The 27,139-nt window shown below is 39.7% G+C and overlaps 2 protein-coding genes across 4 annotated transcripts in view; one reads left to right on the top strand and one right to left on the bottom strand.

Moving 5' to 3' along the window:
• The window catches only part of ANAPC10 (anaphase promoting complex subunit 10), an 87,720-nt gene extending 63,078 nt beyond the window's left edge, over positions 1-24,642 (bottom strand). Inside the window, exons 1-3 of one of the 3 annotated variants that reach the window (XM_006169495.3) lie at positions 24,564-24,627; positions 22,777-22,903; positions 10,280-10,370 (exon numbers count right to left, since the gene is read on the bottom strand). In XM_006169495.3, coding sequence (XP_006169557.1) covers positions 10,280-10,370; positions 22,777-22,891 — 206 coding nt within the window. In that variant the 5' untranslated portion in view covers positions 22,892-22,903; positions 24,564-24,627. Of the gene's footprint in view, positions 1-10,279; positions 10,371-22,776; positions 22,904-23,713; positions 23,733-24,536 lie in introns of those variants that run through there. The other 2 variants (XM_006169493.3, XM_006169494.3) reach the window with 2 other exon arrangements.
• A 65-nt stretch (positions 24,643-24,707) lies between these two features.
• LOC102469036 (ATP-binding cassette sub-family E member 1) overlaps positions 24,708-27,139 on the top strand; it is a 32,695-nt gene continuing 30,263 nt past the window's right edge. The window contains exon 1 of the mRNA XM_006169499.3: positions 24,708-24,866. The gene's annotated coding sequence lies outside the window, so the exon portion shown is untranslated. The remainder of the gene's footprint in view (positions 24,867-27,139) is intronic.

Below are 27,139 nucleotides of genomic sequence, written 5' to 3' on the forward strand. Positions count from 1 at the left end.
TTCATTGGCAGAACAATTGAATGGGGGGGGGGAGGAAGGTATGGAGGGCAACCATGGATGCCAGGGACAATGGGGGAGGAAGATGGGACATAGCAGAGGGTGGGGGATGGGGAATCAGGGATGGCAAGACAAAGGGCAAGGTATGCAGGACGTAAGAATTGGAAAATTATTTGCTGAGAACATGTATGTGGATGTGCTTGATTGAGCCAATGCACAGTGTACTTTGGATGGAAAATTCATTTGTGTGTTGTGATGGTGTAAAGTGAATTAATAAAAAAAAAAAAAAGAATTTAAAGAAGAAAAAAAAAAATGCACTGGACTCCCACATGGCCAGCTGCAGTTCCAGTCCCTGACCTAGTGGCTTGCTTTCTCATTTTCCCTTCGTTTCTTTCTGTCTCTTTCTGGTGAGCAGGGAGTTTGCCCTATAGCAAGCTTAAAGAATAATAATAAATTAATTTTCCCATTTCTGACTACATAACATTATGGGCTTCTTTGTGTTCTCTCACCCTTTCCCCTGAGGAAGAGCTGCTAGCAGAAAGCAAACATTTGCTTTGTTCATTCATGCCCAATTTAATATGGGCAGGCACTATCTGGTCTAGCACTTTTATAAGTACGTAAGTCTTTTTGTCTTTTTTTTTTTTTTTGGAGAGGTTTTTGCTATAGGGCATATGTGCTCGCCAGACAGAGAGAGAGATAGACAGAAAGCGAGAAATCACCCCCCAGGAGGGATGGCCACGCTGCAATCCCTTCTCCTCCATTCTCCTCTCAGGATCTTGGGCATGCATGCACACACGCCCAGCATGAGTTTAAGCCACTGGGTCCAGGACTCAAACCGAAGTCGACTACATAGGAGTCCAGCAACATAGCCATTATGCTAACTGCTGGTCCCAGTGGGTAAGTCTTTTTAAATCTCGGGCTTGATGTTGGGAATTTTCTGACACACTTGAGCTGCAGATTTGTTTATCAAACACCAATTCTTCCAGTTTTATAAAGGTGATATTTTGGCTCCAACCTGCTCATTCTTGAATAATTTTTTATCTATAATAGTTTATAACTCATGAAATTCCTTTTTTTTTGTAGAGAAGTATTTGCTATAGGGCGCATGCACTTGCCAGAGAGCCAGAGAGACAGAAAGTGAGAAATCACCGCCCAGAGGGGATGGCCATCCCGCAGTCCTTTCTTCTGTTTTCCTCTCAGGATTTTGGGCACGCACACACACGTGCCCAGCGTGAGTTTTAAGCCACTGGGTCTGGAACTTGAACCGCAGTTGACTATGTGGGAGTCCAGTGATGTAACCATTACACCACCTGTGATCCCTAAAACTCATGAAATTCTAACAGAAGACATTAGTGACAGACATTCCTAGTTGCCTACCTAACATGTCCATCTCCCTGCTTTCTTCATAGCATCCAGCTAAAGAACCCAACTTCCCTTAAAGAAAGATGTGACTAAGTGACTAAGTTACAGCCAATTAAATTTAAGCAAAATGATGTTGTATTATAAAGAAGATTTCTTTAAAAGGTTAACATGCTCCCTTCTATCTTTCCCACCTATTTCTTCCTGCTGCCTAGGATGAAACTGCAGTGTGCAATCACAGTTAAGAGTTCCAGAACCAGAGGCTTGAAAATCACACCAGCCACATGTGCATGCACATCCAAATACCAAGAGAACAATGGAGGTAAAGAGACTGTGCAATGGCCACCATCCCCTCTCTCTCTCTCCAGCACATGTACCCTTAGAGCAAAAATAATAATAATAAAAAATTAAAAAATTAAAAAAAAAAAGATTTGCCTTCCTACCACAAACAACTAGAACACTGGAGAACATACATTAACCGACTATCCCCAGACACTGAGTAACATACAACACAGGCCCGAGTCCTGAGAGAAGATGAGATGATGAAATGAGGTGAGACTGGAGGCAATTTCTGAGTGCATTGGAAAGAGGGAGAGGCCAAACAGATCCTGGCAGTCTCGCTGAGTTGACGAGGAAAGAACAACATAGAGGAAAAAACTCCAGAAATCTGCATGAGATCCCCTCGTGTCTTAGTAAGCACCAATCTGCACATGCATAGGATAAAACTCCACAAGAACAGGCAAAGAATAACTGGAGAAAGAGCAATTACTGGGACACAGTAAACCAATTATCAGAGGTCACAGAGGGTGGGGAATCAGAGTTTCTGACAAAGTAGAGAGTCCTCTTCAAATATACAGCACATTCAGTTGAGCTCCCAGGCAAGTCAACCCTTAGTAATGAGATTAATCTTACCCAAAGGAAATTATCTTAAATAGTGGTCTGGGGACCCATAGGAGACCTCAAGACCCTTTCAAGGGGATCAGAAAGGTTACAACACTTTTCTTAATAATATTAAGATGTTAATTTGCCTTTTTTCAGAATCATTGTCTAATGAGTACATACTGGAGTTTTCCAGAGACTAACCGACCTGAGATACTGTAAAAGATTGAATAAAGAAGTACAAATGAAATTTTAGCTGTCTGAAGTCAGACACATAAAAGCCTCATAAAAAGGGCAAAGCAACGGCAGTCTTTTATTTTTAGTTTGGGAAGATTTTTTTTTTCATACCATTAGTTATATTATTTTAGGTTTATTTATTTTTAGTGAATAAGATTATTAACCTATAATTTCTTTCTTCCAATTTTTAAATATTTAAAAAAATGTTTAAATATACATCTTTAGGCCTAAAGACATACAAACTGGATTTCCCCAGCACGAGTACACTGTATATTAGTCCAGTCAAAGATATTACCACATACATTATCATGCGTAATTTTTCATTTTTGTGTTCGTTAAATGTTTTGCTTTTTTTTTTTTTTTTGTAGAGGTTTTTGCTATAGGGCACGTACGCTCGCCAGAAAGACAGAGAGAGACAGAGAGACAGAAAGCGAGAAATCACCCCCCCCAGGGGGGATGGCCACAATCCCTTCTCCTCCATTCTCATCTAGGGATCTTGGGCATGCATGCACACGCGCCTGGCGTGAGTTTAAGCCACCAGGTCCAGGACTCAAACCACGGTCGACTACATGGGAGTCCAGCGACATATAGCCATTACGCTAACTGCTGGTCCCAAATGTTTTGTTCCTTTTGTTTCCCCTTGATTCCCTCCCTCCAACTACCCTCTCAACGTCCACCCTCCTCCCACACTGTCGATAGTTGCTCTCCATACCTTCCTCTCTTTCCATTTCTGTCACAGAGTGTCGCATTCGTTATATATTAAGTGGGACATACAATGCTTCTCTTTCATAGTCTGGCATGCTCCAATCAGCATTAAACTTTCCATATTCATCCACTTTTGATCTAATGTCAGGATCTCACTTTTTTTTTTTTAATGGCTGAGTAGTATTCTGTAGCATATATATGGCACACTTTTTCCATGGGACATCCAGGTTGATTCCATGTCTTTGCAATTATAAATAATACTGCAATAAACAAAGATGTGCAAGTACTTTTCTGACTGTTTATCCTTTGGGTAGATACTCAGGAGTGGAATTACTGAATCATATCGGAGTTCTATTTGTATGTTTTTGAGTAAGCTCCATATTGTTCTTCACAGTGGCTGTACCAATTTTCATACCCACCAACAATGCAGGAGAGTTCCTCTTTTGCCCCAGCCTCACCACCACCTAACACTCTTTATTTTTTTTAAATTTTAGCCATTTTTGACTGGGGTCAGATAACATCTCACTATAGTTTGATTTGCATTTCCCTAATGATAAGGGATGGATGTTGGGCATTTTTTAATATGCTTTTTGGTTGTTCGTAGGTCTTCCTGGGAGAATTGTCTATTCAGCTCATTTGCCCATCTTTTAACAGAATTATTTTTTTGCAGGTCAGCTGCTTGAGTTCCCTGTAAATTCTGGTTATCAGTTCCTTATCTGAGGCTAGTTTGCAAATATATCCTCCCATTCCAAGGGCTGTCTCTATATTCTAATGATTGTAATGATTGCAATGTGGTCATCCCCCCCAGGGAGTGATTTCTCACTTTCGTTCTCTCTGGTGAGCACATGAACTATAGGAAAATAAATAAATAAATAAAAACCTTTTTTAAAAAAAATCAGCTTTGCATGCTGTTTAGCAGAGAATACACAGACTAGGTCACTAAGATAGAACTGGCAATTACAGACCTTCCTTCTAAACAGAATTGGTGGGACTAAAACTGAGGACAAGAACACTTTAATAAAACACTCCATTATAGGGTAAACTCACATGCACGAAAGGGTTAAGTGGATGATGATTTCACTACACTTGCAGCTGCAACCCCATGCTCACTGTCTTCTACCACTCCACAAGCCCAGATGCAAGCCAGGGTTTTTAAGAGAAGTCAAAGGGACTACACTGGGGTTGGGAGTAGGTTTGCACCACGCTTCTGAAATCAATCTTTTTTTCTTAGAAAGATTTTTACTGTAAGGTGCATGCACTCATCAGAAAGATAGAGAAACAGAAAGCAAAAAAATCACCACACCACCCCCCCCCCCCAATCCCTGCTCCTTCATTCTCCTCTTGGGATTTTGGGAACACACACACAAGCACCGGCATGAGTTTAAAGCCTCTGATTCTGGGACTAGAACCATGGTCAACCATGTGGGAGTCCAATGACATAACCCTTACACCATCTGCTGGTGCCCTGAAATCTATCTATCTTAACATGGGTCAGTGAGCCAGGGAGGGAATACAACTTTTTATACAGCACAGGAGAAATCAAGAGCAAACAAGACATCATCAGTCTTTAAGAAAAAGGGCTGGTCAGTCACACTCCTGTTTTTGTTGTTTTTTTTGTTTGTTTTGTTTTGTTTTTGTTTATGTTTATGCCAAAGGGCATGTGCACTTGCTAGAGAAATGGAGAAAAGGAAAGTGAGAAATCAGCCCCCACGGGGGATGGCACATCACAGTCCCTTCTCCTCCATTCTCCTGCTTGGAATGTTAGGCAGGCACACACATGTGCCCGGCATGAATTTCAAGCCACCATATCCAATACTCAGATTGCGATCAGCCATGTGGAAGACCACTGCCTTAAGCACCATGCCACCTGCTGACCCCAGCCACACTCTTACACCTTCTTTCCTATGTCTTTTCCATTCCCGCACTAGCAGGCCTGATGAATTCAGAAATGTTCACCAAAAATATAGGTGAGGGAAAATAAAAGCTAGGTAGCGTAAGAGAAGCAACACAAATCAAACTGAAGCTGCCCATGTGGTCACAGCACAGCTTTTTTCACATGAGTGCCACCATAGCTGATCCTAACCAGCTCTAATTTTTAATTTATGATAACGACTATGTATGTATACAGACAAGAGAGAGGTCGGCACGCTCAACACGGTGTTACCACACGACAATCTCTTTATCCCAGCCCTCCAGCCTGCCAAGGTCTTGGGTACATGTGTACACACCAGGCATCTCCAAGGGGAAGAGAGATCTGTACGTGGAGTCAGCCATGTGGCTTCTAGTGCTGCAATTCGGCATACTTCCACCTACACCACCAAGGCTGGGCTGTCAGTTCTAATTGTTTTATCTCCCTTATGCTAAGCCGTAATTGGTCTTTGTGTAGTTCTTACCTCAAGTTTTTTTTCTGGTGTATCACACAAAAGAATCCAATCCCTCCAAAAAGTATAAATCCTATTTTGGTTCACTTTTCTGTTGCTATAAATCTGTAACACAGATTGGGTAATTTATAAAGAATTGGGTTTATTCAGCTCATGATTCTGTAGGTTCAAGGTCATGGGGCCCCATCTGGTAAAGGTCTTTTTTTTTTTTTTTTTTTTTTTGGAGAGGTTTTTGCTATAGGGTATGTGTGCTCACCAGAAAGACAGAGAGAGACAGAGAGACAGAAAGCAAGAAATCACCGCCGAGGGGAGATGGCCACACCGCAATCTCTTCTCCTCCATTCTCCTCTCAGGATCTTGGGCATGCACGCACACGCACCCAGTATGAATTTTAAGCCACTGGGTCCAGGACGCAAACCGTAGTCAACTACGTGGGAGTCCAGCGACATAGCCATTACACTAACTGCTGGTCCCTGGTAAAGGTCTTTTTACTGGTGGGGGCTCTGCAGAATCCCAAGGCAGTGCAGGGCAGGGCACCACAGTGAGAGGATAAGAGCATGTGTTCACAATGGTCTCTCTCTTCTTTTTACTTTTCTTTCTTTTTTTTTTTTTTTTTTGGAGAGGTTTTTGCTATAGGGTATGTGTGCTCACCAGAAAGACAGAGAGAGACAGAGAGACAGAAAGCAAGAAATCACCCCCGAGGGGAGATGGCCACACCGCAATCTCTTCTCCTCCATTCTCCTCTCGGGATCTTGAGCACGCAAGGCACACGCGCCCGGCGTGAGTTTAAGCCACCAGATCCAGGACTCAGCGACACAGCCATTATGCCAGCTGCTGGTCCCAGGTCTCCTTCTTCTTACAAAGTCACTAATCATGAGGGCCCCACACAGATAATCTTATCTAAACTAACTCTCTCTCAGAGATCCCACCCTAGCTACCATAGCCAGATTAAACTGCTACTCTTTTTGGCTGGTCTTGATGGTGGAGCTATATCCTGCAGTTCAAATCTTGGCTCCAGTGGCTTGAAAAACACACAGGCACATGTGTATATGTGCCCCAAATCCCAACAGTATGGAAAAGGGAAGAAGGGCTTGTGGTGTGGCCACTTCCAATTGAGTGGTGCTTTCTCCCTTTCTCTCTCTCTCTGGTGAATGCACAGGACCTCTGGCAATTATATCTATATAGACATATAGATATATATACACACACATACACACGCATATATACGTATACACACATACACACACACACACACACATATATATAAATTTTTTTTCCACCTTTTCATACCTTCAAAAGAACAACCAATTTCTAACACATGAATTCTGGGGGCATGTGTAGACAGAGAGCAAGCTGCAGGCATCTTTTATAACAGCCAGCTCTGTTAGAACTAACCCTCTCTCACAAGAGCTAGAATGCACTGTCTTTAAAGATATCATCAATTTATTTATGAGAGTACGCCTCCATGATGCAATCACCAAGAGGCAATCACCATCCCCTAGGCCTTACCACCTCCCAACTCCAATTCTAAAACGTGAAACGTCAGGGTACAAACCCTAACAGTAGGCATGGGATGCTGGAGACTGAGTGGGGTGGTGAACGTAACCACACCATGAGGTGGCCCAACGCAGTGTCTAAGAGCCTGTGTGGGAAGAGAAGTCATCTTCACTGTGGGGTACCCTACAATGGAGGGTCAAGAGGGCATCCACATGGTGTGGGATGCTGGAACCAAGAAGGGTGAGAAAGGTGGCCTGGCACAAAGCAGCAGAGTCCAACTAGGTCAAGAAGAACAACCACGCAGCAGAGTAACGTTATTAATAAAAGGTGTCAAAGCCCAGGCCAAGGGAAGAGGGGAGGAACAGCACATGGTAACCACACAGGTTGTAGAATTAAATGATAGTAATTTATCACTGCAAATTTCCTAAAGGTGTATTGTGGTTCTGTAGGAGAATGTCCTTGTTGACAGGAATGACATACTAAAGTATTCCAGAGAGATGAGACATCATACTGGCCACTTACTCCGAAATGATTTACTTAAATAAACAAAGATTACACTGTACTTATAATTTCTCTATGTCAGATTGCTTCCAAATTCTTAATGAATTTCCCTTTTTCTAAAACATTTAAAAATGTGTTCCTCATGGGACCAGCGGGTGGCAGAAGTTATGTCACTAGACTCCCATGCAGTTAACATTTCAAGTCCCAGATCCAGCGGCTTAAAACACACCAGGTCTGTGTAAGTGTGTGCCCAAAATCCCAAAAGGAGAATGCAGGAGAAGGGATTATGGTGTGGCCATTACCTCTGAGGATTGATTTCTCACTTTCTGTCCATCTCTTTCTGTCTGTCTGTCTGTCTGCCTGTCTCTCTCTCTGGAGAGTGCACATGCCTTACAGCAAAAATAAATAAATAAATAAATATAAATAAAATTAAAACCAACTCTTAAAACAATGTGTGTGTGTGTGAGTGTGTGTGTGTAACTCAAAGCTTTGGGCTTCCCTGCTCAGGGCAAGGACTAGGGAAGTAGAGGGTTAAGTAGAGAGGGACCTGAGTTCCATTACTGCTTTAATAAGAATAGCTACACCTTGTTGAGAAGCAACTTAGGGTACTAATTACAAACCCAGCCATTGAAGTCAAACTTGCTAGGATTAAATCCTGGTCCCATAAAGGCTTGGTATATAAAAGTTACTTAATCTTTTTAAGTTTGTTTCTTCATCTATAAAATGAGAAAAATGACAGAAACTACATCTTACCAGGTTGTTATGAGGATTACAAAAAATGACATATATTTATAACTATGAACGCTAAATTTAAACTCTTAATAAGATAATATAGTACCTGACAGTAACAGCTCAATATACGTGACCTATTTTTCGTTATTATTTATTTAGTACATTGTCCTTCCTTCCACATAGAATTTTATTAAAAAAAAAATAAAACCACGATTGTAATATACTTGTGTAATATACTTGTATTACACAACTTTTCAGCAATAGTTATGTTTTCGGGAAGATGAAAGCACAAGCCTAGAGTCAGACAGCTTTGTGTTCAATTGTAATTTAGCCATTGTGTGACCTTAGGCAAGTTACTCTGCTTCTGAGACTACCAAATAAGGATAAAAGCTGTAAATATTAAACTGGATAAATGAGTAAGGCTTTAGCCCTTTAGTTGCTGTGTGACCTTAGGCAAGTTACTTGATTTTTCTAAGTCTCTGCTTCTGGGACTACCAAATAAGGATAATAACTGTAAATATTAAACTGGATAAATGAGTAAGGCAATAAGCAAAGTATGTAGTATTTTATTTAAAATAATGTGAGCTGCTGTTGTTATTTCTGTCCTATGCATATTTAATACTCTTGGGTAAGAGGTAGCACTACAGCTTGTGGGCTGAATCCTGCCCATCCTCTGCTTTTGAAAGGCCAGGTTTAATTACAACAGCTAAATGCAGTCATTTATGCACAGTGTAAGGCTGTGTTAGTGCTGCAACAGCAGAACTGAGCAGCCGTAACAGAGATCAGATGGCCCACAAGGTCTCACAAGGTCTCAAACATTTACTCTCTAGCTTTTTCAAGTGAAGTTTGCTACTTTGTATCTAGAACAATTAAGAAAATGAATACAATGTTCTAGAATGTTAACCTAGATAGTATAAATGGAACAAGATAGCCAAGTTAACTTGCTTTCCAACTATTTCAATAAATTCAAAGCCATTCACAAACAATTTTCTCAAAAAAAAGTAAGCATTTTCAAAATTGAAGATATCCTTAGAGGTTCTAAGTTAAAATCATTTATCTTTCAAATAGAAGTACAAATTTGAAAAGTTACCTAAGTGTCTTATAGCTAAGGAAATTACAAATTACTTAACACAATACATTAAGGTCTATATTGGGTCATGATCAAAACAGATTTTTTTTGGAAGTACCTTGAAAAATAAATCAGTGCTGTCTCCATGACACATCAGTAGAGAGTTACTCAAGATAACTCAGATTCTACTGGGCTGTTGGAAAAGTCATGCCACATTTTTGCATAGAAAAACATAGAAAAAAATGTCATGACTTTTCCAACGACCCAATACATGGCAACCATGGTTCAAATCCCTGGGCTGAAACATGCTGGGCACGCACACGAGTGTCTAGTATCTGATCGGCTAGAGGATAAGAGGAAGGGAATTGCAGTGGCCAGATCCTGTGAAGAGTTCTCATTTCATCTCTCTCTCTCTCTCTTTTTCTCTCGCACATGCAAGCACAGGTGGTCTATCATGAATAAAGAAAAAATATTTTAAAATAAATAAATCATATTGAAAAGTGTATCTGAGAAACAACTACACTAAAGGAAGTGTGCGAAGTACCATAAGAAATTCATAAAAGATAAAACAAAAGTAAACTTAAGATGCTTACAATCTAGCTGAGCAGAAAAATAGCCTCTAAGACTTATCACAGAGTACCAGCAGGTGGTGTGGCAGTTAAAGATGCTGGACTCCCACATGGCCGACCATGGTTTGAGTCCTGGACCTGGTGGCTTGCTTTCTCACTTTCCCTCTCTCTCTGATCAAACTGGAAAATAATAATGAAGTTAAATGCAATAATTTTTTAAAAACTTATTATAGTACAAGACAGATTTAAATATATGTCATTGTAATTTCTCTATATATATTTTAAATGTTTAAAATAAGATATCGTTGTCACTTTACAACCTATACTACTTGAAAAATTTTAAAATGTATTACCTGAATTGGATGTTCACTAAATGGGGCTGGGAGCCATCTGATTGCCAGTAAGTTTCTAGATTGTCATCACGTAATTGGTCCACTCCAAATCCTAAAAATACCAAAGTGGCAATAAATTCCCATGAAATAGAAAGAGCTACATATGGAGAATTACCATTTATGTTTGTCTAGAAATTTCGATAAATAACATGGTCAGAAGTGTGAAATTTAAGTTAACCATAATTCTTCCACCCTGCTATCCAGACATCAACTCTGGGTAAGTTCTAAACTGAAGTTGAACTATCCCAAGTTTTTTCCTGATTAAAACCACAATAATTCATACAAATGGTAGAAATGGGTCTGATTTAATAGCAAAGTGCCTACTTTTTCAAAAAAAGTTTGGGCCAAGTTTTTTATAGCAGTTGGCTTTTTTTTAAAAAAATCTAAAGTACAAAGTCCGTATGTCTTCAAAACCAGTTTCTTCCAGCTGATAATAACAATGATCCCTATATCCTGCAAAACTCACGAAACAGATTCTGGTAACTTCAATATGGCATACTTACTGTGATGAAAAAAGGCAACTAAGAAATAATTTCAAAAGGCATATACATGTAGGAAACCAGCAGTTAGCGTAATGGCTATGTCGCTGGACTCCCACGTAGTCGACCGCGGTTCGTGTCCCGGACCCGGTGGCTTACAACTCACGCCGGGCGCGTGTGCGTGCGTGCCCAAGATCCCGAGAGGAGAATGGAGGAGAAGGGAAAAAAAAAAAAAAAGGCATATACATGTGGAAACCAACTGCTTCTGATCAATTGAAATTAAATACACATAATCCCATATCCTACAGCCAACCAGATAACAGAAGTTGAACTATCCTGTTTTTTGCCTGGTTAAAACAATAATTCAGGACCAGCATAACGGCTACATCACTGGACTCCCTCTCAGTCAAACACAGTTTGAGTCTTGGACCCAGTGGCTTAAAACTCATGCCAACTGCATGTGTGTTCATGCCCAAAATGCCAAGAAGAGAATGGAGGAGAAAGGATTGCAGGGGGTGGGGGGGGATTTCTCACTTTCTGTCTCTCTGTCTTTCTGGCGAACACAGGTACCCTATAGCAAAAACCTCTCCAAAACAAAAACAAAAACAAAAAAGCAAGAAATCACCCCCCAGGGGGGATGGTCACGCCGCAATCCCTTCTCCTCCATTCTCCTCTCGGGATCTTGGGCACGCACGTACACGCGCCCGGCGTGAGTTTTAAGCCACCGGGTCCGGGACACGAACCGCGGTCGACTACGTGGGAGTCCAGCGACATAGCCATTACGCTAACTGCTGGTTCCCTGATTTCTCACTTTCTGTCTCTCTGTCTTTCTGGCAAACACAGGTACCCTATAGCAAAAGTCTCTCTTAAAAATATAATAAAAATAATTCATACTAATCATAAAAATAAGCCTGATTTAATAGTAAAGTGTAGAGTAAAAAAAAGTTAAAAGAAATAAATTTAATTTACATTTTTTGACTAAATAATACATTCCTTATAGATCAAATTCAAATGGTGAAAAAAAAGGTGAAAAGCAGCTATCTTCCATCATCTCCTTCTCTTCTCCAAATTAAATCAATGTGTTTTACATACTCTGTATGCCTATATAAGGAAACCTATACAAATCCCTTTTTTCCCCCTCTCTTTACTTGTATTGTAGAATACTACGCAAAGTTCTGCACTTGGGTGTTTTTTTCTCACTAAATATATATGGAAGATTATTTTGTTATCAGTAAGTTAACAATATCAATAAACTAGCAATATCCTGGTACATTTCTTATGTAATAGGGACATTTTACATACATTAAATTATCTAATATTAATTAATATAGTAACTCAGTTAACAAAAACAGCTTCCACATTTAAGGTTATATAAGTATGCCATTGTTTGGAAATATCAAAATTTAACCAAACCCCTGTAGGAAATTTAGGTTCTTTCTAATGTCTTGTGATTTATAAGCAATATTGCAATAAACAATTATCTATCTATAATCTGTAAATAAATTTTTTTATGTTGATTATATGTTAAAATAATAGTTTAGACATACTGACAGAAATGAAATAATTTATGGCACCTGTTTCTTTTCACTTTCTACATGTGTTTTTGCCCTTTTTTTTTTTAATTGTCCTTGTTTTGTTTTTGTTTTTGCCAGTGGGCACTTGTGCTTGCCAGAGAGATACAGAAGGGGTGTGTAGGGAGCAGGGAAGCAACCCCCAGAGGACATGGTCATGCTGCAGTCCCTTTTCCTCCGTTTTTTAGTCCCATCAGCATTTGGGGCATGAATGTAAAGGAGCCCAGCGTGTTTTTTAAGTTGTCAGGGGAGCAGGATTCAAACCATGGTCAGCCATGTGGGATCCAACTCCCTTTACCACTAAGGTGTGGGGCCAGCTATTTTTTTAATGTAGCTAGTGGATCATTTCGATTACATATGTGGGACCAGCTGCAGTGGGCAAGCAGTAGGGTACCACGATACAAGGCCATGGCCTCAAGGGAGGCCCAGGTTTGGTTCCAGACCAACCTACACAGGTTGGGCACAGTAGCAAGAGCTGCAGTCCTACCCAACTGGAAGGCTGGGGATGGAGAATCACAACATGGCCAGATTGTCAAAAAACAATTATATATGTGGTTTACGTTATATTTCTATTGGATAGTACTGTTCTGTACTCGTGCTGAAATGCAACTAATCTTTTAAAAAAACCTATTAACTTGATAGGTAGACAGTTATATTTCATGTTTTTATTAATTTTAGATATACGTCTCTTCTTAAATAAAATACCTTTTTATACATTCCTATATTTTCATTGGAGTTTGGACTTCAAATTTATTCATAAATTAATTTCCTATTTATATTTTACTATTAAAGGTATTAACCCTCTGGCTGTTCCATGTAATCGAAACACGTTCTCAGGCTGAGATTTACATCAATTTACATCTGCCGCCTTTACCATATATAGTAGTGGATAAGAAAAGTTTTCCCAAAGGAGTAACTTTTGCATTGAATTCTGATGTCCTATTAATAGTTAGCTAGGTAGGGAACCAGCAGTTAGTGTAATGGCTATGTCGCTGGACTACCACGTAGTCGACTGCGGTTTGCGTCCCGGACCCGGTGGCTTAAAACTCATGCTGGGCGCGTGTGCGTGCGTGCCCAAGATCCTGAGAGGAGAATGGAGGAGAAGGGATTGCGTCGTGACCATACCCCCTGGGGGGTGATTTCTCGCTTTCTGTCTCTATGTCTGTCTCTGTCTGTCTGGCGAGCGTACGCGCCCTATAGCGAAAAATCTCTCAAAAAAAAAAAATAGTTAGCTAGGTAAAGAAGAAGGGTAAGGTTAAAGGGCATTTGGCAAGGGGAGAACACGTAATGGCAGGAATTAATAAAAATGGTACGTTTGGGAATATCAGTAGGTCCTTTAGAGAGCAAAGGCTACACATTGGTTGAAACAGGAAATGAGCCAGAAACTTATGAAAAGAGCCAGATCACACAGACTAAGTGAAGGAATATGCCAACCTTGAAAAATATGCCAACCTACCAAAAATTTTTTAGTAAGTCACAGAATCAGGAAATTACATGATCAGGATCTTTGGGTAGATTCTTGATCCCTGAGAGAGTGAGAAAGCCACTATAGTAATAGGTGTAAATGATGATACTCTGAATTAAGGTTAAGTGACAAGGAAATCTTTAAAAAAAAAAAAAAAGTTTTCTGTCTCACCAAAGGAAAACTTTTTAAAATATAAAAACTGGGCTCCCTACTACTTACTCTGTAGCACTTGAAACTTCAATGTCCAGTATAGTAGCCACTAGCCAAACGTGACTACTGAACACTTGAGATATGGCTCATCCAAATTGAGATGTACTTCCTGTGTAAAACACACACCGGTGTCTGAAGACTTACTATGAAGTGTAAAATATTTCCTTAATAACAATGACCTAATTATATCAGATTAAAACATTTTGTTATAATTAATTTCAACCTTTTTTTAGTCCTTTTACCTGTGCCTACTAGAAAAAAAAATTACACACGCAACTTGCATTATATTCCTATTGGATAGTGCTGCTTTAGACCACAGTTCTATATCTTTGTGTATGCAATAATGCTAAGGCTAATACAGAACATTCACTTGTACAAATTGTAAGATAAACAGTGGGCTTTTGTTTGTTTGTTTTGTTGTTCTGAGAGAGGCTTTTGCTATAGGATGTATGCACTCGGCAGGGAGACAGAAAGACAGAAAGCAAGAAATCACCCTCCCCCGGGGTGGGAGGGGTCACACAGCAATCCCTTCTCTATTCTACTCTCAGGATTTTGGGCACACAAGCACATGCACCCAGCATGAGGTTCAAGCTGCCAAGTCTGGTACTTGAGCTGTAGTTGACTATATGGGAGTCCAGCAACATAACCATTATTCCATCTGCTGGTCCCATTGTTTTGTTTTTAAATGAGTCTAGGTTTTAAATTCCTTTTTCTCTTTATTAGTTTATAAATCCCCCTAGTGAAAGATAACTAAATCACATGATTTTTCCTTAAGGATTCCTTCATTAGTGTTCTATTGGTTAAAATCAACTGGTGACGTGATCCAAGCAGAAGTTTTATATGTACTTGTGCACTCTAGCTTGGCCTTCTGAATGTATGCACTCCACTAAGAGAACATGCCTGGAAACAAGGAGCAGAGCTGAACTCAATTCAAAGCCTAAAGCTAAGCCATATCCTCGCAAAAAATAAACTGTGTTGTTATTTGTCACTGAGAGACTAGGATTAATTGTTATGAAGCATTCATAAAGCAAGAGTTGATTTATGTAACAGCTATATACAAGATACATATGAACAGCCTTTATGAATAAAACAGTCATCTTCTCCTCAAGGATGCCTATTAATACAACTACTTTCACCTTTTCTTTCCTTTTCTTTTTTGAAAGATTTTTTGCTATAGGTGTCTGCACTCACTGAAGAGACAGACAGAGATAGAAAGTAAGAAATCACCACCCAGGGGGGATGGTCACATGGAAATCCCTTCTCCTCCAACCTTCTCTCAGGATTTTGGGCACGCACGCACATAGGCCCAAGCTGGGTTTTAACCTGCTGGGTCCAAGACTCGAACCATGGTTGACTACATGGGAGTCTAGTGACATGACCACATGCCATCTATTGATTCCTACTTTCACATTTTCTTAGAGACAATTATAACTGAGGCATATTCCTTGACTCTGAAGACCTAAAGATCGATAAAAACATGGTCTCTTTGGGAAGGGTTGATCTATATCACACCCAGGACCTATGGTATGGCTGTGTACATCTAAGCTAAGTAAAATTAAATAAAATTAAAATTTTGACTCCTCAATAATCATAGTCACATGTCAAGTGTTCGATAACTGAAAGTAGCTAGTAGTTACCCCACTGCATAGAGCAGTAAGTTCAAACAGATCACATTGACGGGCTTAAGCAGATAAATCACAATATAAAGCATTAGGATCTACAATAAAGAAATGAAAATTTGGGGACCAGCAAGAGGCATGGTGACTAAGGTGTGAGTGAGGTGGACACTCTCGCATGGACAATCATGGTTTGGGTGTCAGACCTGGTGGCTTGCATTCTCACTTCTTTCTTTCTTTCTCTCTCTTTTTCTCTCTCTCTGTCAAATTAAAAAATAAATCAAATTAAATAAATAATTCAAAAAAAAAAAAGAAATGAAAATTTTACTAACTTAAAACACTGTCTTTAGACATGATTGCCTGCCTCTCCTGGTTTCCCCCTCTCTAGCCACTTTCAGTATTCTCTGCTTCTCTGCCAGATCTCTACATCTACAAGTACCTCAAAGTTATCTTTTTCTCTAACACATTCTTTCCTTAGTGAATTGATCCATCCAGAATCTTAGCCTGGAATGTCATCAACTTGTTGATGACCCTCAGATTTATATTCCCAACCCAGAGCACTGAGCAGAACACCAATCTTCCATAGTCGATTGCCTCCTAAATTTATCTACTACTACGCTAATAAGGTATCTCAAAATTAACATGTGTGAATCAATGTATTCATTTTTCTTTTTTAATCTTTATTTATTTTATTAAATAATTACTTATTCATTTTGTTATTATTATTAATTTTAAAATTTTATCAGAGAGAGAGAAAAGAAAAGTGAGAAAGCAAGCTGCCAGGTCCAGGAATCACACTGTGGTCAGCCATGTGGGAATCTAGCACCTTTATCACCACACTACCTGTCAGTCCCTACTTACTCATTTTTCAGTCCAGAATCTATTTACTCCTTCCCTTCTTCATTCTTTTTCAACTCAGAAAATAGCATGGGTTATTCTACCAGGCCCATAGGAGTCAGTCTTGAACATTTTCTTCATAATTATTCCACCTCTAAAAATATATTCTAAAGTCATCATTTTTCTCCATACTAACAGCTATGAGCTCAATTCAAATCAACATCATCTCTAACATAAATTACTATAATAGTCTTTATTCTACTGGTCTCTTACCATCTCTCCCCTACCAACCATTACCCATAGTGGCCAAAGTATTCTTTAAAATTCTGCATAATATCATCATGCTCTTATCATCATGTTTATCACCTCCAGTAGGTTCTCTTTGTACTTAAAACCCAAATTACCTTCCATGGCCATATAATCTGGCCCATATCTAATTATATCAACAACTTCATCCTCCTTACTATTTTTCAACCACACTAACCTTCTTTCTGAACCTCAAACATGCCAAATAACTTAGCGTCAAGCTCTTGAACTAGCTGTTCCCAGTGTCAGGAAGGTTATTCTCTAAAACCTTTACAGTCTTCTTAACATCCACATCTCAATGGAAATTTCACTTCTGAAAGAGACTTTCTTTAATCCCACAATCTCAACTAACGTTTCACTCAAAGTCACTTTCCATTATATTGCTCTTTTTTTCAAACCACATTATCACTACTCAACTCAGAAATTCTTTAATTCAGTGACTATAATTATCAGTTATAGCTTGAGCTTACATAAAAATTTATTTTCACTTAACAAAAACACAATGTGCATTATCCCATATGCCTCTTAAAATTAATCATAAAAGTACTATCTTCGGAAAAGATATAGATCAAATAGTGTTACACCCTAGAAGATATTTACAAAATATAGCCACATTGAATCTCTTATTTTGTATCAAATACAGTTACACATAGATGTTTCGATTTTTTTCTAATTTTTTTCTCAACATGGTATTAATTTGGTGCTTATAAAATGAAGTTGTTAAATTATTACAAGACTCTCTTATAATGCTAGCAGTCACCATACCAATTTGACCTGCAACTTTTCCGGTCTCTTGGGCAGAAACTGACAGATGTGCTGAATTGTGAGACTGTTTTATAATGTGTGTTCAACTAAAGGTGAATCTACTAAATACATTCCAACTTTAATTTGAATAAAATATCAAAACAGTATTTCCAAAGATACAAAAATAATTCCGCAAAGCCATGTGGTTCCTATCATCCTATAGAAAATGGGGAGCTCACAAATGTTAACATTCTTTTAAAAACTAAAATTCTTCCTTTTAACGCTTTTTACCAGAATTACTGCATGTCTCTAAAAACTGATTTTTTTCATCTTTGATCTTGCCCCTCCTTCAGTCATCCTCTACACTTCTTTTTTTTTTTGAAAGAATTTATTTTAATTTGACTTTGTGTATTTACTTTAATTTGACCAGAGAGGGACAGAGAGAGAGAGGGGAAGAGAGAGAGAAAGTGAGAAAGCAAGTCACCAGGTCCAGGACTCGAACCGCAGTTGGCCATGTGGGAGTCCAGTGCGATGACCCTCATCCTCTACATTTCAATGATTGTTTTACTCTACTAAACTTTTTTTAAATAGTTCAAATTACCTATATAATGAAATATGAACTGTTTAATAAAGCCCTTTATAATCAGGCCTCTATGTAATGATCTAGCTCCACCTATGCCATTTCCCATGTTCTAGTCCTATCCACTACTCTCAATCCTTTGAATTAGCTATGTGTTGCCTACGCTTGCACCTACTGAGACCTCTATTTTTACAACAAATCCTTACTTGGTGAATTCTACTCTTGATTCATCCTACCAAACAAGCCTCATCTCCACAAAGACTTCCCTGACCTTTCAAACACAATCACTTCCTCCTGGTTACTAGCACTAAGTCCGCATTTAGTAGACAGCAGTATGGAATAGTGGAATCTTACTGCCTTCCATCCCAACATTGGTGCTTAGACTGTGATCTTTGCCAAATTACTTGATCTTTCTGTACTAGAGTTTCCTCTTTTAGAAAACGGTGAACATAACAGCACAACTTCATATCACTTTGGAAACATTACTGAGATAATTGCTTATATTATACATATAAAGTCCTTACAACAGGACTTACTAAGCACTAAATGAAAACTATATGAACGACTAACTCTATCATTTTCTCCACTAGACTGTGAATTCCTCGACAGCAAGGAATATGTCTTTTTTATCTCTTAATCTTTAACAGTGTTGCAGATCCCACCAATTGCCTACTGACTTGAATAATGTCTTACTCTAGAGAAGCAAAATAAAGATTAAACAACTACAGTACTTTGCCATGAAGTTTCCATTTATAAAGAGTAGTTATTTTCTTTCTTTCTTTCTTTCTTTCAAAAACAGAAAGAAAGTGAGAAATCACTCCCTGGGGGGATGGCCATGCCACAATTCATTCTCCTCCATTCTCCTCTCAGGATTTTGGGCACGCTTGCACACATGTGCCTGGCATGAGTTTTAAGCCTCCAAGTCCAGACTCGAACCACGATCAACTACATAGGAGTTAAGCGACGTAACCATCATGCCATCTGCTGGTCCCAAGAGTGGTCATTCTTAAAATGTAAAATGACAGCCATATAATGATATTTCAGTATTAGATCCAAAGCTCAAAATCACATCAAGTAAGATATACAACACTGCATTGATGAACTTAATGAATTTCACACTCAGCACCTTTTTAAGTGATCCCACCACTTTTATGGTAGTATTAATTATGGTCCTTTTCTGTACCTCCAAGATTTCAGAGCAGTGGGGCAGCTTCATGGAACTAGTGACTTCTAATTGTTTTACCCCCTTCAAATCAACATCGTCAAAGGAATAAACTAGCATTGATTTAAATCCCATTGCTGACACATACTGTACCACTCAAGTTATGCTACCAGGCCAAGCAGTGAAAGACGTTCAATTTCAGCAGATTCACAGGAATATTTGGCGCTATGAAGAATGTTAGGAAGTTCCTGAAGTAGCCTACTAAAAGCCAGAAAAACTTGGGGGATCAGCAGTTGGCATAATGGCTATGTCGCTGGACTCCCATGTAGTCAACCATGGTTTGAGTCCAAGACCCAGTGGCTTAAACGCACGCTGGGTGCATGTGCATGCGTGCCCAAGAACCTGAGAGGAGAATGGAGGAGATGGGATTGTGACGTGGTCATCCCCCTGGGGGGTGATTTCTTGCTTTCTATCTCTCTGTCTCTCTCTGTCTTTCTGGCAAGCACACACACCACACACCCTTTACCAAAAACTTCTCAAAAAAAAAAAAAAAAAAGAGGGAACCCGCAGGTAGCGTAATGGGTATGGCGGTTGGACTCCCACGTAGTCGACCACGGTTCGCGTCTCAGACCCGGTGGCTTAGAGAGGAGAATGGAGGAGATGGGATTGTGACGTGGCCATCCCCCCTGGGGAGTGATTTCTCGCTTTCTGTCTGTCTGTCTCTCTCTGTCTGTCTGGCAAGCGCACGCGCCCTATAGCAAAAACCTCTCCAAAAAGAAAGAAAAAAAGTAAGCAAGCAAGCAAGCAACCTACTTCTAATATAATAAGTAATATAAATGTAAAAGAGGTCTTGCTGTGATAACACAGGGCATCACTGATAGTGACATGGGAGGCCCAGGTTCAGATCCTGGGTTGAACCGAACATGTCAGGCACACCTGTACAGGTCCATGATCTTGGTGATCATTGGCTATTGGCAGGAGACCATGGTTTTTTAACCAAACCCACTTCTGCGTTAGAGACACTTGGCAAATTTCAAATAGGTAGCAGGCTTCCCCTGCTGAATAAGTGATCAAAATGAGGAAGGGGGAAGCCACAATGTCTTTCACTTCCTAGTCTTAGAGGTCACCTTCTGTCACTTTTGCCATATTCTACTGGTCCAGGGAATATTGCTGACACAGTGCAGGAGCAGTCTACAGAAGAGCACAAAACAAAAGCAAGGATCACTAGGGACCATTTTGGATATTAGCTACAGCAAGCCCAAATCGTCATTAACTGGTGAAACAAACTGTAGGATGTCCATCCAGTGAAAGAGTAATTAATAATCCAACAATAAAAAAGGAACAAACTCTTGATCTATGCAATGTGAAAACTCACATATACATGATACTAAGTGAAAGAAGCCAGACCCTAATAGCCACTTACAGTAAAATTACATCTACACCAGCATTCTGGGAAAGGCAAACCCAAAGGTACCCAAAACAGATCAGAGGTAATTAGGAACTTGGGAGGGAGCAGAAGATTGAGGCATGAAGGAACTTTCCAGGATGATGGCAATGTTCTAGTCTTGTGATGATGCTGATGTGACCATATATTTGTTAAAATTCATAGGAATGTACACATTAAAAAGGTGAATTTTCAGCCAGCAGGTGGCATGGAGGTTAAGGTGGCTAGATCCCACGTAGCTAATTGCATAATTTGAGTCCCAGATCTGGTGACTCCAAAAACACACCAAGTGTATGAGTACATGTGTGTATATACCTGAAATTCTTAGAGGAGAATAGAGGAGAAGGGATTGGGGCGACCATCCCCCCAGAGGCATGATCTCTCTTTCTCTCTCTCTCTCATTCTCACTCTTGATTTCTCTCTCTGTTTCTCTCTGGTGAGCATAAGTGCCCTATAGCAAACTAAAAAAAAAAGTGAATTTTTATTGTATGCAAATTTTTATTGTATTTATAATTTGCATATTGTGTATGATTAATAGATTAATTTGTATGCAAACTAATTTATTAATTTGCATAAAATAAATAGATCCACAGTCTATTCAAAAATAAATAAATAACTACTATCTACTCATAAAAGAGAAGGGAATAACAAGAGGAAAAGAAGAGGCTTGGTTGAGGATAGCAATAGCCATCTTAATGTGTAAATGGTGGAAATTTCTGAAAGGATAACTGCTAAGCTAATAACATCATAATTAAAGTTCTTCAAGCTTTAAAAAAAAACTCTTGAGCTTGAGTCTGCAGATTGAAAATACTTATCAAATTATGGGTTAGGTGGATGAAAAAGAAGCACATATCCTAGCATATCCTGATGAAAGTCTTGAACTCCAAGAATAAAGAGAAAAATCTCAATCTTCCAGAAAGAACAAGTTACTTAGAAAAAAGAGAGAGGGGCCGGCAGGTGGCATGGTGGATAAGGGCGCTGGACTCCCACATGGCAGACTGGGGTTTGAGTCCTGGACCTGATGTACTTAGAAAAAAGAGAGGGGCCGGCAGGTGGCATGGTGGATAAGGGCACTGGACTCCCACATGGCAGATTAGGGTTTGAGTCCCGGACCTGATGGCTTGCTTTTTTACCTTCTCTCTCTCTCTCTTTTTTTTCTCTCTGGTCAAATTAAAATAAATAAATAAATAAATAGTCAAATAATTCTTTTTAAAAAAAAAAAAAAGAAAAAAGAGAGAGAGAGCCACAGGCTTTGTTTTACCTGCAACACAACAAAAAGAGGATAGTAAATTAACATTCACAAATTTTGAGGAAAAAAAGGACTGCCACCCAAGAATTTCACCCCAACCAAGAGTAAAAGAAAACTATTTTGGGATATGTTATCACTTTTAAAATGTTATTACCCAGTTATTCTACCCAGAGAAATAACTAAACAAAAAAATTTAAAGAAAGAAAGAAAGAAAGAAAGAAAGAAAGAAAGAACTGAATCCTAACAGGGATAGGAGAGAATAAACACAGGCCATTATGACATACATAGTTATAAATAACTATGTATTAGTAAGGCAATCAGAAGAGATATACACTAAAAAAAAAAAAAAAAAAAAAAAAAAACCCTAAAAGAATATGTAAACTTTGGTCCCCATTCTAAATATCCATCAAGTAATCATCAGAATTAAAGAAGCTAAACAAAAGACTACTAAAGCCAGCCCAGTATAAAAGGAATCTACTGCCTTTGTTTGTTTGTTTGTTTGAGAGGTTTTTGCTATCGGGTATGTGTGCTCGTAAAAGACAGAGAGAGAGACAGAGAGACAGGAAGCAAGAAATCACACCACAATCCCTTCCCTTCCATTCTCCTCTCGGGATCTTGGGCACACACGCATACGCGCCTGGTATGAGTTTAAGTCACCAGGTCCGGGACTTGAACCACAGTCGACTATATGGGAGCACAGTGACATAGCCATTACGTCAACTGCTGGTCTCATATTACCTATTTTAATAATTAACTATTACCAACAGCTTTTTATTTTGTTTTGCTTTATTTTACCTGGTTTGCAAGATGAGAGGGACCAAACAGCTTGTGATCCAATTTCCCGTACTGTTCCAGTCCTTTCTAACTGCTTTGGGTCAGCACCAGGAGGTGTCTTGTTTGGTGTGGTCATTTTAAAAATATTCTATGTAGAAAAAAAGAATAGGCACATTATACCAGGAGCTCAGCATCATTCTATAAAAGGTAAAAATAAAAATTTAATTGTGAAATAGATCATACATAATTCGGTTAATATAATTCGATCACAGTAATTAGAAAAATCTTAGGAATTCAGTTTTTGTTTTTAACATATTATTTATGGCAGTATGATGCAGGATACATTAGTAGAAAGGGCACAGGTTTAACTATAACTGCTAGCTTCAACCTCTTCTTTAATTAGCCTGAAGTTTGGGAAGGTTTGGCTATATCTCCTCTCCTGTCAAAAGAGTTGACATGACGATTTTTTTTTTCCTTTATGAGATAAAGGAGAGGGAGCAGGAGGAAGAGAGAAAGTCATAGGTATTTTGCAGAGGGCCTTACTATGTCTCAATCCTCCTGCCCAGTCTCCCAATTGGTTAGGAAGTAGCACAACTGGGGTTTCCAGTTTACACCACGGCAGCTGGGCCTTGATAAATTTTAATTCTATAATGCTAGGCAATTCTGCATGTCTATGAGTAACAATTCAAATAAAGTTTTACTTCTAGAAAAGTCAGATCAGAATACTCTTATCTCTGGAATATGTAAACTTTGGTCCCCATGTTAAATATCCATCCAGTAAAAATTCCTATCTCCCCACTAGTTGTCAAAAGTTCCATTTTATGAGCCAGTCAGTGGTGGTAGTTAAGGCAGCTGAGAGGAGTGTGCTTTCTCACTTTCTCTGTCTCTCTCTCTCCAGCGAATACACTCTCCCTTCAGCAAATTAAATAATAAAAAATCCATTTACATGTACTCTTACCATAGAAGATAAAGTCAGAAAAAATGGCTTCAAGGTCTAGGAGTGAATAACTGCCCTATTCTATTATAAAAGGGTTGTCTTCATCTTTCACAACTCCTGTTAAACTTAGGAGGCCTGTGCAAACGTAAAAAAATAGAAATACTTCTTAGATCATAAGAAATATGTAGAACTGCTCCAATAGTGCAGTTATGTTACACATGCTACTATATAACAGGACAAATATGTCCTATTATACCATATCCTTGACATCTCCCATTACATCCTAAGTTGTTCCTTAGTTGCCACCGCTTTGGTTACTCTATGAAAGGCCTGAGATTTAAATGCTCAATAAATAATTTACTGAAAGAATAAAAGAACGCATAGGTTCAGGCATCAATTAACGTATTTCTTATTCGCCTGCAAGTTAAGTAAGATCTAGGATGAGACAATTAAACCTGTAGTCATTATCACAAGCTGTCATCTCAAAAAATAGCCCATCTCTTTACGGGGATAGACGACTGCAGGATTTGAGACCAGACGCCACCAAGTGGATAAAACACGGAGCTGGGAGAAGACCAGGTTCCCTGCCTGGAAGAACTGACCACACCAGTCAAAGGGAACTAAAGCCCACGAGAATACGCCGCTGTGAGCAGTATCGGACCTGACTCGGTCCTACTTGACACATTTCTTACGGGCTTCAATGAGTAAGGTTCTAATCCTGACCCACTGGCCTTGAAGAGACGCGAGCGTACATAAAACTAACACAGAGGAGAATGCTTTTGCTTAAACTAGGTCCATTCTACACGTCGCACAAAATACCCCAGGCAATTAACAGGTTCCAGACCTGGCTCGCCGCACCCCCGGTTCTCACCACCTCCAGCTGCCCGGCGCCACTCCCACTCGGTTTCCCAGCACAGCCTGGGATCCACAACGTTAAACTGGGGTCGCAGCACAATGACGTCACACGGCGTCATCTCCTCGTATCTTATCTCCAGGGCTCCGCCTCGCGCGCTCTGTCGCGCATGCGCCCTACGTCCTTATGCCTTGCGTGAGGCGGCGGCTGGGTACCGCCATTTTGGCCGGTAGCCGTAAGAACACGCGTGAGATTGAGAAGTGGAGGCAAGAGCTGATTTGGCCTCTGCGCTCCCCTCTGCGAGGGGATCGTTTTCTCCAGGTGAGTGAACTGCCCAGGAGGGTTGGCCACTCGCTGCGTCTGCCACATTAGAAGGACCGTAGGGGACGTTCTCCTAGAGCCTTTGGTTAGGCCTCAGGTGGCAGCGGCGGAGACAGCAGTGGCGCGTGGCAGCGGGCTCCCGCGGGACAGCTGCGACCGCTGGAGTGCGGGCAGCGCCTAGAGCTTGCGGGAGCCTCACGCTGCACATCCGGCTGTTAGCCACTGTGCCTGCAACCTCCGCCAGGTGCTACGAGATTGGACCTAAGTGCCCTCGCCTCGGAGATCCAGCCTCTACCATCTCCAGTCTGCCTTCACCCGACTCCTACCAGGGAGTTAGTTCTTCTGGAGAAGGCACCTTCCGAACTTAGAGCATCCCCTGCTCCCCGGCCCGTAAACTGGATATGCAGTATTGTCATGTGTGCGTGTTGGGTGGTGGAAAGTCGTGGCTTCTCTCCACCTTTTTGATTGTGGAATGAGTCACGGCATCTTGCCGCCATGAAGTCGAAAGCTCCTTGTCCACGCTCAGGCTTTATAGAAGTGATGGCCACACGTTGCTCAGGTTCTCGTCGAACATCGTCTACTGGCGTTATCCCAGATCATTGCCTAGTTGAACGCCTATAGCTTACAGCTTTTTCGGTGCGCTTTGACAGCATCCACTTTTCTTTTTGGTAACATTTGTTTTTACTTTTATTTTCTCTTCATTATAGGCACTTAGTATTTGTTGTGAAAGAATGATGGCTAACGTCGAAATCGTACATCCCATGAACTGCATAATTGTACTTTCTTTTTAGATGGTAAAATCGATAAGAGTAAGAGAGAACTGTCACCCCCCCCCCCTTGTTTTTTCCTTATCCTCTGTTCCACAGTACTGCTAACCTGGCATTTATGATAGTGGTATTTATGTTGCAATCATTGTCCAGTATGCTGAGAGAATATTCATTCTATACCAGCCATCTGACAATAATGCTTTGTCAACGTATCTAAAGGCTCTAGTCTGTATTTGAACCCAAAGGTTTTGGGGTTTTTGTTTAATTAAAAACCTTGTCTACCTCCTATTTGGAAAAGATACATTTTTAGAAGAACATTAAACATAAATGCTGGTATGGGTAGGGTGGAACAATACTAATTTAGTGTCCCTTCTAAATGTCTTGAAGTTAAGACTCTTTGAAATCAGAGTTGTGCACCACTCCCAGCTTACTAGTGTTTTATGAGACTAATAACCTACAATAACAGGTGAGGATATTTTATGTAATATCAAGCACCAGTAATTATGAAATGTTTCTATACAGCATTCTCATAATTTTGGTTTTAGATTGCAGGTGTAGTCTGTGTATACCTGACTTCCTTTTTCCTCTCAGCTGAAGGTCGAGTACGTATTTTTGAAGTTTGTCTCCAGATCTGAAATACCTTCAAATCCCTTTTTGTTCCCATAGTGTGTTACTATCAATATAATCTCCTCCAGGCTTTACTGTGGTGTATCTTTTTCCAGTCAAAAAGAAAGTAGGGAACCCCCTTCTCCCAACTTTTGAAACTAATATAGAAATTGAGTTAAAAGTGTTTATTCAGAGGATGAATAGTTTTAGAAGGAATCCTTATTTATTCTCTTAAATACATATTTATTTTTAATATGTCAGTTCATTAACCACCTCCAGTATGTTTTTATTCTATAAAAAGTATCTCTTAACAGTCCCTTGATTTTTTTTTTTAAATTAGCCAAGCATTTTAGTAGTTTGACACATACAAGATTTAATTTAAGCAATTTTATGATTAAAGAGTTATCCCCTGGAGGGAAATTCTTAGTGCTCTTTCACTGGGTAATTTATAGAATGGCATTCAGTATTTAATTTAGAATGCATGGTCCAGTTTTATTTCAGTAGCTTGCAAAAGGATTTTCAGTTAGGCAGTTGTCATTTGCAGAATGTCAGCTTTTTCATAACATTTGATTTCTTTCTCTTTTAATCTCTGTGACACTTGGGCCAGTTTTTAAAGACGTGAACCTGTTTCCTAGCATATGTTTATTACATAAATATTTACTCTTCTTATGGGTGATTTATTTTTCAGTGTCTAATTTAGCAGACAACTGTTACCATAAAACATTGATAACTTATTGGGGTCAGCAGGTGGCGTAGAGGTTAAGGCACTGGATCCTACATGGCCAGCTTTGCAGCTAAAGTCTCATACTCAGCAGCTTGAGAATCATGCCAGGCACGTATGTGTGCATGTGTGCCCAAAGTCCTGAAAGGAGAATGGAGGTATGGCCACTCCCCCAAGTG

This window comes from Tupaia chinensis, unplaced genomic scaffold, assembly GCF_000334495.1.
Source record: "Tupaia chinensis unplaced genomic scaffold, TupChi_1.0 Scaffold147069_1, whole genome shotgun sequence".
NCBI classification, from domain to species: Eukaryota; Metazoa; Chordata; class Mammalia; order Scandentia; family Tupaiidae; genus Tupaia; species Tupaia belangeri.